Genomic DNA, 18,838 nt, shown 5'->3' with positions numbered 1-18,838 from the left:
ATCAGCCAAGCGCACTGACTCCCGGGAGTGGTGTGCACGCACATGTGGTGCCTGGACATACACGAAGACACACGGACGTGGGGGTCTGACCTGGACATTCACAACAGAAACGTCTACAACAGAAGGCGCCCAGGACCCACCTATCTGGCCCATAAATGAAGATTTTTGGCTCAAAAACCTAAGCGTCCTCCAGCTTTTGCTACCATCTGTCCCTCGGCTGGCTGAGGACTGCCGATGCTTCCCAAGCAGAGGCGTCTGGTCCACTCCTGGGGCTCCACCTGCCTGTCACTGCGGCACCAGCGTGCACACGACGGAAACCCCACTGATGCCGCTCTCCTCCGCTTGGCCCCGCTGAGCCAGGGTGAGGTGCTGCCACTGCCTTCAGCCTACAGGCTGCTCGCCTGAAGGGGTCTCCACATCTCTACCCCCACAAAGCAATCCAACAGCACTATGAAGAGACGCAATTCTGCCAATTCTAAGGTCACATTAAAACTTTTCCCCCCGAGATTATGATCACTGCCAGCTGGAGAACCCAATGCCCTTGCACATGCCAAGCCGCATCCTGGCATGATATGGTTTTACAAGATGCTGCGTCATAGAAAGTGACTGTGCCGTTCAAGGAAACGCACATCGGTTGGCTTCCCAAGTTTTCGGGTCTCCGAACCAGTGACAGTCACGTGTCGCTCAGTGACACATGAGAAACGTGTGCTTAGCCACTGCTGTGTGATCACAGAGAGTCCTTACACAAGCCTCGATGGTGCATGTAGTTTTATTTATGTGTTTTCATCTGGAAAACCAAGTGTCCCAGCAGCATGACTGAACATCACTCACTTCCCCTACTTGATCTACAAGGCCAACGCCGAGAGCCCAGACCGGGATTCCAAACACACTGCACGAGAATATTGTGGATCCGCTGTCAGGTAAGTGTCCGTCACTGACCCTGACGCTGTTACGTGGCACATGACTGTACAGTGCCACGTAACAGCTCTGTACTTTTCTCCCATAAACAGTTACCTGCCATGTATCTACATGATTCAGAACATTTTGAACAGTTAATTCTGACATTTGAATAATCCCATCAAAAACCGTAAAATCACTTTGATGTTGTAACGACAACATAGCATCACTTTACGACAGAATCATCTGGAAAAACAGAACAACGAATACATACATCTTAAAAAATGCTGGGGTGGGCCAGGCACAGCTCACGCCTGTAATCCCAGCACTTTGGGAGGCTGAGGCGGGTGGATCACGTAATCCCAGCACTTTGAGGGGCAGAGGTGGACAGATCATGAGGTCAAGAGATCAAGACCATCCTGGTCAAAATGGTGAAACCCCGTCTCTACTAAAAATACAAAAATTAGCTGAGCGTAGTGGCACACACCTGTAGTCCCAGCTACTTGGGAGGCTGAGGCAGGAGAATCGCTTGAACCCAGGAGACACAGGTTGCAGTGAGTCGAGATCACACCACTGCACTCCAGCCTGGCGACAGAGCGAGACTCCATCTCAAAAAAAAAAAACCAACAAAAAAACTGGGGTGAAAATCTAACGGATAATTCAGCATTGCTGCATAGAAACCTCCGCAAAACCGGCCAAACAAACGCGGACAGGCGGCCCTGGCGTCAGCGCACGACAGTCACGTGGGGAGGGGCAGTGGCCAGGTCGGCCTTGGATGGGTACACCACCTTCAGGCTCCCTTCCAGGTCCACCACCCGGACCTGCTCCACCACCAGAAGGGAGGGCCCGTCCTTTCCAGCACTGGGATTCGTTCTGGGATCTGGAAGTTGTCCAGAGACTGCATCGGCTTCAGTATCTGAGAGTGATCCTTCCTCTTTATTTTCTAAAGTGTACTTGTTCATTTCTGCCATTTTCTGCAAATAAAAAATACCTTTTTTAACCTGGAGATGAGAGGTGACCCAGGGAAGACATGCTGCTGTCTGCCAACACAGTAAGCAAGAAAGAGGCAAGCAGGACGGGTGGGAAGTCAAAGAGCAGAGCACCACTCACGCTCAAAAGCGTTTCTCAGGAGGAGCCACCCCACACTCACCAGAATGAGGGCATCCATGACATCCTTGCAAATCTGCAGACTGGTGGCACTTGTTACTTCCAAAAACAAATCAGAAGTCGTTTTCTTAACCTTAAAAGAAAAAAACATTTCAGAAAAGAACAGTTATCAAATGTAGACATCAGCAACTGCAACATTTGTTCTCAGGAAAAATCTACAAAACTGTGTGGCCAGGCACAGTGGCTCACACCTGTAAATCCAGCACTTTGGGAGGTTGATGTGGGAGGATTGCTTGAGCTCAGGAGTTCAAGACCAGCCTGGACAACACAGCAAAACCCCATCTCTACAAAAAAATACAAAAATTAGCCGGGTGTGGTGCCATGCACCTGTGGTCCCAGCTACTCAGGAGGCTGACATGGGAGGATCGCCTAAGCCCAAGAGTTTGAGGCTGCAGTGAGCTATGATCTTGCCACTGCACTCCAACTTTGGCAACAGAGCAAGACCTATCTCAATCAATCAATTAAGCAGATGGCGTCACACACACCAAGCCCACTCCTTACAGAGGAAGACTGCAGTGCTGCACACAGCATCCCGGGCCGTCACGCAGCACCGAGCATGAACAGTGAGCTGTAGCTCTGAGAAGCCAGGGGGCCCTTTGACCCCTCTGGGCTGCGTTTTCTATTGCACACAATGAAACCTCACAATGCAGCAGATACTTGTGTGTGTTAATTCTTTTTCTTTCTTCCTCTTCTTTTTTTTTTTTCTGGAGACAGAGTTTCACTCTTGTTGTCCAGGCTGGAGTGCAATGGCGCGATCTCGACTCACTGCAACCTCTGTCTCCTGGGGTTCAAGTGATTCTCCTGCCTCAGCCTCCCGAGTAGCTGGGACTACAGGTGTGTGCCACTACGCTCAGCCTTCCAGGTTCAAGTGATTCTCCTGCCTCAGCCTCCCGAGTAGCTGGGATTACAGGCATGCACCGCCACGCCCGGCGAATATTGTATTTTTACTAAAGACAGGGTTTCTCCATATTGGTCAGGCTGGTCTTGAACTCCCGACCTCAGGTGATCCGCCCACCTCGGTCTCCCAAAATGCTGGGATTACCAGCGTTGAGCCACCACGCCCCGCAGACTTGTGTTAATTCTACAGGGAACAGCCTAGAAGACACACCATGTTCACACACATGCCACCCTACCTTTGTCTTCTCACTGTTGGTTATTGGTGGGAAGGAAATCACATCACCGTCTGCATCCACAAGACACGGGTAATTTTCATTTCCATCCAGCAAGTGAAGGTATCTGTATGGGAAGAAATACAAATTCCAGGCATAATTATAAAAGATACCCTGTGCTGGGTGTGGTGGCATGTGCCTGTGGTCCCAGCACTCAGGAGGCTGAGACAGGAGGGCTGCACGGGCCCAGGAGTTGGCTGGGGTGTGCTGTGCCAATGGAGTGTCTACGCTAAGTCTGTCATCACTATGGTGAGCTCCTGGGAGTGGAGGACCACCAGGCTGCCAGCCCAGGTCAGAAACAGAGCAGGACAAAAAGCTCCGGTGCTGATCAGTAGTGGGACTGCGCCTATGATTAGCCACCTCACTCCAGCCTGGGCAACATGGCACGACCACATCTTAAAAAAAAAAAAAAAAAAAAAGGCACAGCTGGGCGTGGTAGCTCACGCCTGTAATCCTAGCAGTTTGGGAGGCTGAGGCAGGCGGACTGCTTGAGGTCAGGAGTTCAGGACCAGCCTGGCTAACATGGCGAAACCCCGTCTCTACTAAAAACACAAATATTAGCCAGGCATGGTGGCAGGCGCCTGTAATCCCAGCTACTCGGGAGGCTGAGGCGGCAGAATCGCTTGAACCTAGGAGGTGGAGGTTGCAGTGAGCCAAGATCGTGCCATTGCACTCCAGCCTGGGTGACAAGAGTGAGACCCCATCTCAAAAAAAAAAAAAAAAAAAGCACACACCTGAAAACATACCTAAAGGGTAAAATGGACGACTCAAAAAGTTCTTTACACAAATTAAGTGTAATATCAAGGGCCCAAGCATAACAAGCTTCAAAGAACAAAGTATTCTGAAGCCTGTTTACAGAAATCACTGGGCTAGTTACGGATGATCATCTTGCTCAGAGCAGCGCCAAGGACCCTGACTTGGATGATACCCAACCGCGCACGGTATGGATAAAATGCTGTGGGTTGGGCTGGCATTTATGTCTGTTTCCTAATGGCTAGTTTATATCCTGTCCTGTCCCATCCTGAGGGCCACCCGCCCCCTGTGGAATGGCCAATACCTCCGCTCCTAACACCTTCCACTTCCCTCACGTCAGGGCCATCTAGATGACAGACTGGTTCCACAACGTCTCCTTTGGAAAGAGAATGCTTTCTTTTTACCCTGTTAAGAAGCTTCTGGGTTCTGGTAGCATTAGGCGGTTCCTGAGGAGCACAGACTAACTCAGCTGAGGCCAGCATGCGGCACTCCCCCGGGCCTGGCTCCACCCCACCAGGCACGCTGCCCACCTGTGCAGGCCCGACACACTCTGCCGCTTCTTCTGCTTCCTCTGCTCCTCGGCCTCCAGCTGCAGCTGCCGCACCAGCTCCTTGGCCTTGGCTTCTTTCCGCCCCAAGGGGACAATCTATCGGGCAGAAACCCACAAACTCCACTAGGGTCACAGCCACAGAACTCGTCCATCCTGTCGATTACGGCCTTAAGCCTCAATGAGCCCTCCCGACTCCTGCCCTCATTCATCTCTACAGCAGGCAGGGAGCATCCCACGGGACCACGCAGCAAGAAGCTGCATGTGGGCTGCCACTGCAGCGTCCCGGGGAGACCTGACGCCCAAACACACCGATCCTACTGAGGCAGGGCTTAACCTTAAAGCCAGCTCATGCACAACTGTTTCCAGAGGTCTGCCATCCTCAGAAGGCCAAAAGAGGAGAGAAAGGCTGAGCAGCCGGGACCTCGTGCACTCCACAGATTCAACAGCCCAGGACAGCACCACGACACAGCAACTCACCCTACTGCCAACCCCACGCAAACGGTTTTACTATCGGGACAGAGACCAAAATTTCTGATTAAAAGGTAGTGAGCGAGTGAAGGAAACCATTTTCCCACGACTGCTCCTCCGCCGAGTCCTCTCACAGCTGTGCACCGCTTCGAGTAACCGCAAACGCGGTCTGTTTCATTATTTCATGTCTTTGCAAGAACAGCATCGGATCCTACTCTAAAGAAAATGTTCAGGCCGGGTGCGGTGGCTCAGGCCTGTAATCCTAGCGCTTTGGGAGGCCAAGTTGGGCGGATCACCTGAGGCCTGGAGTTCGAGACCAGCCTGACCAACATGGAGAAACCTCGTCTCTACTAAAAATACAAAATTAGCTGGGTGTGGTGGCGCATGCCTGTAAACTCAGCTATTCGGGAGGCTGAAGCAGGAGAATCGCTTCAACCCAGGAGGCGGAGGGTGCAGTGAGCCGAGATTGTGCCATTGCACTCCAGCCTCAGCAACAACGGAACTCCATCTCCAAAAAAAAAAAAAAAGTTCAGGCTCCAGTAGCAGCATGGCGTCTTTCGACACCAAGGAGACTCTTGAGCAGACCCTGCAAAGGAGGCTGCAGCACCTTGAGGTCCTGCGGGGGCCGGGCGCAGTACAGCAGGGGCCCTTTGACGGCACGGAGCTCGTGGGTGGCAAGGGTGGCAGCCGTCCTCTTCTCACAGAGATCTTCGTGGAGCTTGGTCTGTAACACAGAAGCAGTGATGAGCAAGGTCTCTTGTGCCCTGAAGCCCAGCGAGGTGTCCACACTTCACCCTTGGCTGGGCTGTGTGCCAGGAAACCCTCCCGGTCCAAGGTCTTCACAACCCCGCCACGCCCCTTTCCGAGACAGGGCTCCCCTCCAACTCCTCTCCACCCGGCCAGCCAGGCACTCACTTTGTGGAATCACCATCAGGAAAACTATCTTAACCTATCAATCAGCAGACTTTCTTCCTTCTCTAATTCTGACATAATATTTGAGATTTCAAAGAACCCATCTTGAACTAAAATGTAAATAAAGGCTGAGCTTTAAGTTTTAAAGCCCTGGCTGTGGTGCCTGTTCCCTTCCTCCCCAAGCTGCAGGCAGGACTCTCATGACAGTCACTCTCGGCCCGCCATGCTCTGTCGCTGCCACTGCGGGGCGCACGAGACTTTCCCCTGGGCACAGAAGTGCTTCATATTTTAAAAGTTGGTCAGGTGTCACAGAAAAGCAACTGGCAAGTTAGTCTTGCCAAAACCTAAACAATTCACAGAAGAATGTGCTGGCAAGAGTTGATGACTTTAATACTGTCTTACATAAAACAAAATGTGTGATTTACTGCAGAAGTCAGAAAACCCACCAAAATATCAAAAAATCAAGGAACCCCGATTTTCCTTTTTTTTTTTTTTTTTTTTTTTTTTGAGATGGAGTCTTGCTGTGTCACCCAGGCTGGAATGCGGTGGTGCAATCTTGGCTCACTGCAACCTCCACCTCCCAGGTTCAAGTGATTCTCCTTCCTCGGCCTCCCCAGTAGCTGGGATTAAAGGTGCTCGCCACCACGCCTGGCTAATTTTTGTGTTTTCGGTAGAGATGTGCTTTCACCATGTTGTCCAGGCTGGTCTCAAACTCCTGACCTCAGGTGATGCACCTGCCTCGGCCTCCTGAAGTGCTGGGATTACAGGTGTGAGCCACCGCACCAGCTGGAACCCTGATTTTCAACTGCAATAAAGCTATCCAGAAATTAGGATAGGCCAGGTGTGGTGGCTGACACCCGTAATCCCCACACTTTGGGAGGCCAAGGCGGGTGGACTGCTTGAGGTCAGGAGTTCAAGACCAACCTGGCCAATATGGTGAAACCTCGTCTCTTTTAAAAATACAAAAACATTAGCCAGACATGATGGTGGGCACCTGTAATGCCAGCTACTCAGCAGGCTGAGGCAGGAGAATCACTTGAACCCAGGAGGCGGACGCTACAGTGAGATTAGACTGTGCCACTGTACTCCAGCCTGGGAGACAAAGCGAGACTCCTTAAAAAAAAAAATCAGGATAAACCGTTAACGCCGTATGTGGAGGAGCAAGGGATAGGACCAGTGACCAGGACCAACCAGGCCAGGGTGCAGGCGTCTGTGAAGAGGCCATCTCCACGCTGGGGACACCTGCCTCCCGGAGGCGACTGAGGCCTTACCCCCTCCTCAGCAACACCTGAGCCAGAACCTGCTCTATTCCCTTTTTGGAGCTGAGGAAACTGAAGCACACAGACACCTGGCTGGGCCCCATACTCCACTGCTGCTCCTTCGGACACGCTCGCCTCAGGATGTGTCCCAGCTTGCGGTGTCTCACACCTCTGTCCCAGTCATCTGAGGACCCCCACGGGCACCCACCTGCGAGGTGAGGAAGCGCTTGAGTGCATTCCCCGGCTGCAGGTCCATGCCTCGCACCACGGCCCCCACAATGTAGGGCCGCACATCCCGGACCTCGGGGCTCACTCTGACTGTCAGAGGTGCGGGGTTTTCGGAGACGTGCAGGACCCTGAGCAGCAGCCGGCCGGCATCTCCCACGTCCTGCTCCTCCCCATCACCACCTTCCCGCCTCTGCTTCCTCTCCCTCCTCTTCCTCCGGCTCTCTTCCTTCTCCGAGCCCTCGGCACGGCCCTTGCCCTTCCCGCCACCACGGCCTCCGACGCGCAGGTACTCCAGGATGGATCTGGTCTGGCAGCCGCTGACCATCTTCTCCAGGCGCTTGTCCCTCAGCTTGTTCCCGCGGAAATTGATCTCCTTGAGCTTGGGGCAGTCCGCAAGCTCTGCAGGGATCTCGCTCAGCTGGTTGTTCGAGAGGTCCAACGTCTGCAAAGAGAAACATGGACGCGTCAGACCCCCGGACTCTGGGAAGAGAGTCCAAGGTCATGCTCGAGAGGCAGGGAGACCACTCATCACTCACAAGAGCCACCACTGGCCTGTCTGTGGGGACGCGTCCCTGGGGAGCCACAAGTCATTCACCTTTGAGTCACTTCCCCAGCTCTGCACCCCACATCAAAGGCACTATCCGAGGAGCCTCTCCGAGGAGAAGGCGTCAGCCATGGTTAACAGTGATCTCTGCAAAAGCTTCTGACTCAAACATGTCACCCTCTTTAACAACCACAGCAGCCCTGCAGCTCAATCATCACGTTAGAGAACAGAAAGGTGACAAGAGACAGGGGATGTCTGGGTGTGAAACGTGACCTCATGTCAGGACCTAGCCAGGACTGCTCAGGTGAGAAGCAGGTTCCCCAAAAGTGGTGGTATTTTTTTTAATTAAATGAGCTAAAAAAAAAAAATACAGCAAAATCTCTAAGAGCATTCTTCTTCATAATGAAGTGCAAAGTTGCCCGCAGTGACACACAGAGTGCTCTCAGGGTTCACGCAGGAAGGAAAGGGGAAAGCCGACTTCAACGGCGATGGGTTCTCAGCCTTCGTCTGACCCAGGACAGGTGCATCGGGGCCACCACCGTGTGCCACAAAGATGCCCAGGAAGCCCCGTGGCCCACGGGAAAGCGCTATGACCGTGACTGATCAGACTTTGGCAAAACGTGCAGGTGACCTCACTGAAAGGATGGAAGGGTACAGTGGCACCTGATGCACTCTTAGGATGTCTTTCCCAGGGTCTGGGCAGCGCAGGGAACGTGCATGTGAGGGCAGCCACTTCCATGACGTGAGGCGGCCGCTGCAGGTTCAGGCAAAAGGGGCCCCTCCGCCTCCACTCTGCTCTTTCCTGGCTTGGTACCCAGGCCCCACAGCCTTGCCCGGGTGGTGGGGCAGGCACTGCGAGCAAACCCTTCTGCCCCAGCTTCCTCTAGGGCTGGAGGAAGACCCTGCTCAGGATGCAAAGCCTGACCCTCGGGGATCTCTGGCAGCCTTGGTGCCGGCTCTGCCCCCAGAGAGGAGGCAACAGCATGTGGGCCCCCTGGAAGCCAGCACTCACCCTTGGTCAGTGTGGCTGGTGAGTCCTAGTCACACTGGGTGTGCAGACAGGTAGGGCTGGACTTGATAGACTCTGAAAAGAGTTGGGGACGGGCTGATTACCCAGAGGACACCTCCTGCTTCGCCTGGAATGGATGGCAGGGGTGATGGAATTTCTCAAGCCCCAAGTTGTGAAGGAAATGAAAAAAGGAACCTGCTGGAATCCTCTGGCTCAAGCAATCAAGCTGCTCAGAGAGGGGTAAGGGCAGCATGGCTCAGAAATGGGATGGTGCTCAGAAGCGGGAAGGGTGGCACGGCTCAGACATGGGAGGGTGCACTGGATGCGTTCCTACAGGGAGAACAGAGACCCAGGGAGGAAGCGACAACTTAACAGTCAAGCAGGAACAGCATGTGTAAAAGAAATAAAAGGGCTCGCGTGCCCTCCGGGAGAGAATGGGGCAGTCTAAGCAGCCGTGACACCTGCTGGGGAAGAACACAAGGCAGGGGCTGAGACCAAGCCCAGCTGCTGGGCACTACCTGAGCCACGCGTCCATCGGATCTAACAGAACTGCCACAGTTTTGTGCTTCTCAGCACAGGGTGGGCTGGGCTGGGATAGGCTGGTTGGACTGGTGGCTCCAGCCCAGACCTCCCTTCCGGCCCCACATGGGACGAGAGCCAATCTACTCCTGGAATCCAGGTGGCCTCACAAAGTACCAGGAGCCGTATCACCAATGCTGTCGCCAGCCTGCAGCACCAGGAACAGTGCGGCCGTGAGCTCAGCCTTCTAGAGCTCCTCGCCTCCCTGTCAGAGCCCTGGCTCCAGCGTTAGAACCAGCCTGGGCCACCAGCCCAGGGCACAGCCTGCCTGGCAGAGGCCAAGGGAAGCTCTGAGGTTGGAAGGTGGGGGGCGCGGGCGTCTGAGGTTCTGCTCTGTGGGTTTCTGCGCTGCCCTAAGCGGCTTTGGTCAAAAAGCTTGAGAGTTCCCCTCAAGTGGAACCTCCTTTCTGCCTGCAAACACGCAGTGGGGCGTCTCCCTCCGCTGACAAAGAGCAAGTTCCTTCAGACCCAGGAGCAGCAGCACAGGCGAAGGAGGCGGGCGGGGCCCCACTGGGGTGCCCAGAGCAGCCACAGCCAGTTCAGCCTGCAGCCTGCAGTGAGTCCCCGAAAGGACGATGGCGGGCACTCGGAGAAGGGTCTTCCTTCCAGGCAAAGACTGTCAGAGAAAGGGCATCTGAGCAGCTCAGGACCTGCCTGGAGGCTCTGTGGGGAGTCAGGGGACAGGAAGGGAAGCGGGGGAAGGAGAGCAAGAGGGAGGGCAAGAGAGTCATCATCTGGGTGGGGCGCAAAGCCGCAGATGTTGGGGAGTCCTTGTCAGAAATGCAAGGCCCTGCTGATGAGGTCGCACGCTGGCCCCTCAGGCCAGCACTGGGCACCCAGTGGCAGCCTCAGCAGGAAATGAAGCCAGAGATTTCACACATGAAGGGTGGATGAGGGTGGCGTCAGTTTTCACTTGTGCGAGGGAGCAAGCTGGCACGCCCACAAGGATGTGAGGTGCACACTGGCTTTGGGGAGAATGAGTTACACAGGGGGTGGCTAGGGGTCCTCCTGACACCTGATGGGATGAAATGCCGTCACCTGTCACCCGGAGCTGACACTCTACTGCAGGAAACACAACCCTTGCAGTGGCTAAGCTGACGGCAGCAACGTGGGTCCTGACTCTGGCCTGGCATACCGGCTGCCTTCCGGGCCCATGGCTTTTGCAGGGGACCTGCTGCCGGGGAAGGATCCTAACTTCATGGTGGTGACAGGCTGACATAAACCAACCCAATAAGGAGCGCCAGCCCCTGAGTGAACCCCCCTCCCTCCGGCAGCAACTGAGAAACTCGGAAGCTGGGGGAGAGCCTTTGGCTTCAGGAGGGTTCACATTGAGGCTGAACTCCCCTGTGCAGCTTGGCCTTGGGAGGGGAGTGGCCCAGGGCCTGAAAGGATGTCTTTACTAAGGCACCATCCTGCCCACATCAGCTGTTCAGGTAACATCTGTCCCATCCGTCCCTCATTCCCACACGGACAACACCACAGGCCTGCGTGATGGCCACTTACAATGCAGTCAGGAGAGGTGTGACGTGCCCCCATCCTCGGCTCACCACAGCGCTGCCAGCTGAGCCCCACGGGCCACAGCAGCGCGAAGCAGCCAGGGAGGGCCGGCCGGGTGCTCTCAGGTCTCAGCAAGCCACGTGGCTCTGAGGCCAGGACACTGGGGAAGCCAGGCTCCCATGCAGGCAGAGCTACTGGTGAGGCCATAGGACAGCAGAGGCCTCGTCCCCAGTGGCTGGGAGGAAAGAGGGTCAGGGCCTTTGCACTGCACGTCCCAGCCCAGGCTTGGGGGTGCTCCCTGGGGAATGGCTGTGGGGATGGGCACTAGGAGCCAGGCCGAGCTGCTTCCATTTGCAGTCTCGCCCCTCTGGGGAGGGAAAGGACAGGCAGAAGCCTCTGTGCTGTTATTTTGGCGGCCCCTAAACAGCCGGTCCTCCCAAAGAACCGGAACTGGGCTCGCACTTAGTTAACCCACGGAACGCAGGAAAGTGGCAGGAGGCATGTTCCAGGTTGATGCCTGAAGAAGGGCTGGCAGCTGCTGCTTTTGTACTGAGGAGCCCTGAGCCCTGTGAAAGAAGGGGAGGGAGAGGCCCCGAGACGACACACGGAGAAGCCCACCCACCCCGGCAGCCCAGCCCTGAGCCCACGCCAGCTGAGCACAGCCACGCGAGCGACCAGCAGCAAGAGCTGCAGCACTGTCCACTGTTCACTGTCCACTGTCCGGCGGAGCCAGCCCAGAGCGCAGAGCCGCTGCTGCTTTAAGCCTCGTGGTTTCGGAGTCAAGCAGCCACAATGACCAGCACCACCTCCCCCATGTCTTTCCCTCTTCGTGTACTGCGTTACCCTCCCAGTCTTCCTACAGAGGAGCAAAGACCTTCAAGAGCCAACGGCACGCAGCCACAGAGAGACAGGGCTGGAGCCCGTGCCTTCTGTTTTTTTTCCTTTCCTCCCCCTTCTTTCTCTCCTTTTTTCTTGAGACGAAGTTTCACTCTTGTTGCCCAGACTGGAGTGCAACAGCACCATCTTGGCTCACCGAAACCTCCGCCTCCCAGGTTCAAGCAATTCTCCTGCCTCAGCTTCCCGAGTAGCTGGGATTACAGGCATGCGCCACCACGCGCGGCTAATTTTGTATTTTTAGTAGCGACAGGGTTTCTCCATGTTGGTCAGGCTGGTCTTCAACTCCCAACCTCAGGTGATCCGCCCGCCTCAGCCTCCCAAAGTGCTGGGATAATAGGCATGAGCCACCGCACCCGGCCTCTCTCTCCTTTCTTTAAGACAGGGTCTAGCTCTGTTGCCCAGGCTGGAGTGCAGTGGTGTGATCATGGCTCACTGCAGCCTCAACCTCCCAGGTTTAAGCGTTCACCCCACCTCAGCCTCCTGAGTAGCTGGGACTACAGGTGCACACCACCACACCCAGCTAATTTTTGTATTTTTTATAGAGACAGGTTTTCACCACGTTGCCCAGGCTGGTCTCAAACTCCTGGGCTCAAGTGATGCGCCCGCCTCAGCCTCCTGAAGGGCTGGGATGCCAGGCATGAACCACTGCGCCCCAGCCTGCCTTCTGTTTCTGAGCTCAGTTTTCTGGTTTTCTACACTCCCCATCTCCCCACAGCACCAGGAAGGACATCAAATGCATTCGCCTTTGTGTGCAAAACTCCAATGTGCATAGCTACATTGCTGGGCATAGTTCTGGTAGCCATTCCTCAGAAAGGTACCCAAAAGGACATCTGAGTCCAACAAGGGATTCCAATAGCTCTTGCACGACCCTCCAAGAAACAGGTCTCCTGATAGCCACTGGACGCCTAAAATTTACGAACAGAATGGCCCAGGGGAAAGGGAACTTGGCCACCTCTTTTGGGATTTAGAAAACAAGACACACTCTTTGACTTCAATGACATTGTTTTGGGCACCATAAAGAGGAATGCTTTACCAGGCAGGTGCTACAGAGAGCTGGACGCACTTTTTTTTTTTTTTTTTTTTGAGACGCAGTCTCACTTTCTCACCCAGGCTGGAGTGCAGTGGCGCAATCTCGGTTCACTGCAACCTCTGCCTCCCGGGTTCAAGCGATTCTCCTGCCTCGGCCTCCCGAGTAGCTGGGACTACAGGCATGCACCACCACACCCAGCTAATTTTTGTATTTTTAGTAGAAACGGGGTTTCACCATGTTGGCCAGGATGGTCTCGATCTCTTGACCTCGTGATTCGCCCGCCTTGGCCTCCTAAAGTGCTGGGATAACAAGCGTGGGCCTGGCCCACAACACTTTAAGAACTTGAATACTGAAAGACATCTATGAATTTGAAGAGAAATATTGCAACTGACTGGACACTTACATGATGTAAGGCACAATGTTAAGATACATGCCTAGTACATCAACACTCTGGAAAACCAAAAGTATCTGTCAGGTGGGAAGGTGGGAGTAGACCGTGCTGTACCCAACATCACACCTTAGTCCTAGAGGGATGCCTACAGCCCCAAGGACCAAGGAAAATGCCAGTGAACTCGCCTCTTCCAGGAAATGCCAATGAAACCACCTTTGCAAAAACTGTAACAGTGAGAAAATTATGGTGGTGAAAGAGATCTGATCTAACCAATCCCCATCTTTGGCCTTCAAACTATCTTTTTTTTTTTTTAAATGGAGTTTCGCTCTTGTTGCCCAGGCTGGAGTGCAATGGTATCATCTTGGCTCACTGCAACCTCCGCCTCCCGGGTTTAAGCGATTCTCCTGCCTCGGCTTCCTGAGTAGCTGGGATTACAGGCATGTGCCACCATGCCCAGCTAGAGATGGGTTTCTCCATGTTGGTCAGGCTGGTTTAGAACTCCCGACCTCAGGTGATCCGCCTGCCTCAGCCTCCCAAACTGCTGCGATTACAGGCAGGAGCCACCGCGCCTGGCCCTTCAAACTACCTTTAATTATTCCTGGGCTTGGGCCAAGCTAACTTTGGGAGACATTTGTAATTTAAATGATAATACTCCTTCCGTAAAACTCAACTGCCTTTGTAAAGCTAATGAGGGTCCAGGAGGATAGGAGGATGGAGGAACCTGAATTCTGCTAAGGGGTAGACATAAACAACTGCCAGCTATTCTTCTGGAGGTCACAAGATATGTGACTTCCCCAGTGACTCCTGCAGATAACAGCACTAGCAGCACTGTGGAACCTAAGACCGGCCTTCTGAGCTGTGTCTTTTCAGGGTTTTTGCATGTCTGATCAATGGCTCTACCTGAAACCAAAGAGAGCTCCCTGCCGCCCCAGCCAGAAGTGACTCAGTAAGCAGGACCGGTTCCCACACCCCTATGATTGCACCTCAACCAATCAGCAGCAAGCACCCGTTGCCTAGCCACCATCCCTTTTCCCCAAACTATCCTTGAAAAACCCCGCCTCCAAATTTTTGGGGAAGCTGATTTAGTAATAAAACTCGGCCGGGCGCGGTGGCTCATGCCTGTAATCTCAGCACCTTGGAGGCCGAGACAGGCAGATCATGAGATCTTGAGGTCAGGAGATCGAGACCATCCTGGCTAACACAGTGAAACTCCATCTCTACTAAAAATACGAAAAATTAGCTGGGTGTTGTGGCGGGCGCTTGTAGTCCCAGCTACTCGGGAGGCTGAGGCAGGAGAATGGCGTGAACCCGGGAAGCGGAGCTTGCAGTGAGCCAAGATTGCACCACTGCACATCTGCCTGGGAGACAGAGCGAGACTCCATCTCAAACAACAATAATAATAATAGTAAAACTCCAGTCTCCCCTTTAGCTGACTCTACATGTGTAAAACTTTCTCTATTGCAATCCTCCTGCCCTGATAAATCAGCTCTATCCGGGTAGTGGACAAAATGAACCCATTGGGCAGTTACATCAGTAACCATGTGTCACTCTACAGTGGGTTTTTTTTTTTTGCCACAGGGTCTCGCTCTGTTCAGGCTGGTATCACAGGTCACTGCAACCTCCACTTCCTGGGCTCAAGTGATCCTCCCACCTCAGCCTCCCGAGTAGCTGGGACTACAGGCACGCGCCACCAGGCCCAGCTAATTTTTGTATTTTTGTAGAGATGGGGTTTCACCATGTTGGCCAGACTGGTGTTGTGACCTCAAGTGATCTGCCCACCTCAGCTTCCCAAAGTGCTGGGATTATAGGTGTGAGCCACCGCGCCCGGCCAGGGTTTGTCTATATATCCTTATATAGATATGTTACTTGTAAAATGAGTTGCAATGTCTTGAGGAATTGCTACAGCAAATAAATAGATAAGCTGCTAAAGTGTATGCGTATTTTATTAAGAAATGTCCACATAGGCCAGGCGCGGTGGCTCACACCTGTAATCCTAGCACTTTGGAAGGCCGAGACAGGTGGATCACGTGAGGTCAGGAGTTCGAGACCAGCCTGACCAACACAGTGAAACCCGTCTCTACTAAAAACACAAAAATTAGCTGGGCGTGGTGTTGTGCGCCTGTAAGCCCAGCTACTCAGGAGGCTGAGGCAGAAGAACCGCTCGAACCTGGGAGGCGGAGGTTGAAGTGAGCCAAGATCGCGCCACTGCACTCCAGCCTGGGTGACAGGGCCAGACTCCATCTCAAAAAAAAAAAAAAAGAAATGTCTGCATAAATTCAAAGACGAAAAATGGGGGAAGAAATGCAGGACTGCCTTAAGGATGAAACCAAAAGAGAAGATGGAGAGAACATCTGGCTGGGTTTAGGTCGTGGTTCTGCCATGTGGCTTCCCTACTATCTTTTAGGCAACAGATTCAATGGGCACCTGTTATAGGCCAAGCATTATCGCGGGGCCTAGGGATCCAAGATTAATTAGTAAACAGACGCTGGACAATATAGTCTGGAGAAAAACCCAAGTTACCTGCTGCTTACTTTGGGCAGGCCCTTTGGCTTTCTGTAAAACAGGAATAACCACCCCTACCTTGGAAAGCTGCTATTAGGATGAAGTGAAATATAATCTTCAAGATCACAGCATGTGGCATTATGCAAAATCCAGGGTGCCCCTTCACCACCAGACTCACTCTCAAGTCACTTCACAAGTATTAGATACAAAAAAGACAGGTCTCTACGCTCGATCTACAGGAGAAGCCAAGTTTGCTAACAATTACAAAATAGCGTACCACGTGTAAAACTCCAGTTAACAGAATGCGGGGGAGTTCAGAGGCCACCTAGTATGTTGGTGTGGCCAGAAGGGGGAGTTGGAAGGCGGCATCTGCTTCCCAGGGGTGATCCCCCCGCAGCTGGCTCCTTTCAGCCTTGTAGGAATTCCCTGGGCCCAGTGCCCCAGGGGGCGTCACTAGGAACTGCTCGGCCCCGAGAGGGGTTCCTTCTCCAGGGCTACTCCAAGGCCCCATCCCGCCCCGCCCGGGCAGCCCCCGCTGACCTTGAGCGAGGCCAGGTGGGCGATGTCGGGGCTGAGTTCTCGGAGGCAGTTGTCAGCAGCCGCCAGTTCACTGAGCAGGGGCAGCGCGCCGGGGCGAAAGAGCTCGGCGGGAAAGGAGTCTAGGCAATTGCCGGTGAGGTTGAGGCTCTGCAGGCGCGGGGCGCAGCGCGCCAGGTCGGCTGGCAGCTCGCGCAGCCGGTTGCCGCTGAGGTTGAGGCTCTGCAGCTGCGGAAGGCCCGGCGGCTCGGCGGGGCCCAGGCCTTGGCCCGGCGGCAGCGCCTCCAGCGCGTTGCCCGACAGGTCGAGCACCCGAAGGGCAGGCAGCGGCCCGAGCTCGGGGCTCAGGCCGGGCCCCAGCGCGTTGCGCCGCAGCACGAGGCTGTGCAGCTGCGGCAGGCCCTGCGCCAGGCCAGGCCCCGGCGCGCGCAGGCTCCCGCAGCCGCTCACTTCCAAGTAGTGCAGCAGCGGCAGGGTGAAAAGCCGCGGCGGCAGCTGCCCACCCGCCGCCCGCACTCGCTCCTCCAGCCCGGGCCCCGTCAGCAGCAGCTCCCGCCGCCGCTCCCGCTCAGCCAGCTCTAGCTCCGGCCAAGATTCTGACACCGCTGCCGCCGCCATGGCGCCTCAGCTGCCGGCAGGCACCCACCCACCAGGGTGCTTCCGGCGCAGCGCGCGCCACTTCCGACCTGTGCCGGAAAAGCCCATAGAGAAGCCACCTGGCTGCTAGAGTGCCGCCGCGCGTGCCATAGAGGAGAGTGGCCTCTCCTGCGTAGAGCCGGGGAGAGGCTGGAGAGCGGCTCGCTCTCTCCGCGGGTAGGGGTGAGGGTGGGGGTTATGAACCCAAAAGTATCTGAGACAGGACTCAGTGAAATGTAAAAAGTTTATCTTGCCAAGGTTAAGGACATGCCAGTGTCACAACCCTAGGAGATCGTGACGATGGTGCCCAGGGAAGTTGGGATGCAGCTTGGTTTTGTACATTTTAGGGAGACGTGAGACATCAATCAACACGTGCAAGTGTACCTTGGTTCAGCCCAGAAAAGCTGGACAATTCCAGGAGAGGGCTTTCAGGTCACAGGTAGAGAAGAGACCGGAGGGTGCATTCTTTTGAGTCTTTGTTCAGCCTTTCGCTGACTACACAATTTATTATGCATGTGAGACGCGGGTAGAGGAATAGTCGCTTATGCTTTAGTCTGGCTTACTGAATCTGCATTTCTACGTAAACAGTAGAGCAAAGGAAGCGATCAGATATGCATTTGTCTAGGTGAGCAGAGGGATGGCTTTGAGTTCAGTCCTTTGTCTCGCACCTGTGAAGGGAAGCTATCAATTTGCATTGCCAGGGTGAAATTCAACAAAACTGTTTTAGGGTAAAGATCTTGAGGCCCACAGAGAATTTCTTTGTGGGCAAATTGTGAGGGAGGTGTGTAGCTTTAAAAATATGTATCTGTAACTATCTTATTTAGGAATAAGACGGGAGGCCGATTTGCCCGAAGCAGTTCCCAGCTTGACTTTTTCCTTTGACTTAGTGATTGTGGGGTTTTGAGATTTATTTTCCTTTCACAGGGTGGGGTGCGGGCGGATGGAGGAGCCAGAGTCTGTGCTCTACTGTGCCCCGGCCGGCTTGTTTTGGAATTTCTGCACTTTTGAGTGGTGTAAACCAAAACCAAAATTCTTTTTTTTTTTCTTGAGACGGAGTCTCGCTCTGTCACCCAGGCTGGAGTGCAGTGATGCTATCTTGGTTCACTGCAACCTCCGCCTCCTGGGTTCAAGCAATTCTCCTGCCTCAGCCTCCCGCTGGAACTACAGGTGCATGCCACCGTGGCCGGTTAATTTTTATATTAACTGTGTTAGTATAATTTTTATATTAACCGGTTTTCACCATGTTGGCCAGGCTGGTCTTGAACACCTGACCTCGGGTGATCTGCTCGCCTCAGCCCCCCAAAGTGCTGGGCTCACAGGCACAAGCCACCGCACCCAGCCCCCAAATTCTTATTTATTTATTTATTTATTTATTGAGACAGAGTCTTGCTCTGTTACCCAGGCTGGAGTGCAGTGGTGCCAGCTCGGCTCATTGCAGCTTCAACTTCCCTGGCTCCAGTGATCCTCCCACCTCAGCCCCTGAGTATCTGGTACCACAGGCATGTGCCACCACGCCTGGCTAATTTTTGTATTTTTTTGTAGAGCTGGGGTTTTGCCATGTTGCCTAGGCTGGTCTCAAACCCATGAACTCAAGCAATCCACCTGCCTCAACCTCCCAAATTGCTAGGATTACAGGTGTGAGTCACCAAACCTGGCCAAAAAATAAAATTCTAGAGGCTGGGCACGGTGGCTCATGCCTGTAATCCCAGCACTTTGGAAGGCCGAGGCGGGCGGATCACGAGGTCAGGAGATCGAGACCATCCTGGTGAACACGGTGAAACCCCGTCTCTACTAAAAATACAAAAAAAATGAG

General features: G+C 54.0%; 1 protein-coding gene across 1 annotated transcript; it reads right to left on the bottom strand.

Annotated features, from left to right (window-relative positions):
- Positions 1-753: 753 nt before the first annotated feature.
- On the bottom strand, positions 754-17,069 carry LRRC47 (leucine rich repeat containing 47). The gene is made up of 7 exons (XM_034953826.3): positions 16,393-17,069; positions 7,384-7,845; positions 5,612-5,728; positions 4,517-4,632; positions 3,198-3,300; positions 2,048-2,137; positions 754-1,871 (listed from the first exon to the last, which is right to left on the bottom strand). Exons 1-7 carry the CDS (start codon positions 17,005-17,007, stop codon positions 1,623-1,625), a joined length of 1,752 nt encoding a protein of 583 aa, XP_034809717.3. The 5' UTR covers positions 17,008-17,069; the 3' UTR covers positions 754-1,622.
- Between the last annotated feature and the right edge of the window lie 1,769 nt (positions 17,070-18,838).

Source organism: Pan paniscus, chromosome 1 (genome assembly GCF_029289425.2).
Source record: "Pan paniscus chromosome 1, NHGRI_mPanPan1-v2.0_pri, whole genome shotgun sequence".
NCBI lineage: Eukaryota > Metazoa > Chordata > Mammalia > Primates > Hominidae > Pan > Pan paniscus.
This window is presented reverse-complemented; position numbering and strand designations above follow the sequence as displayed.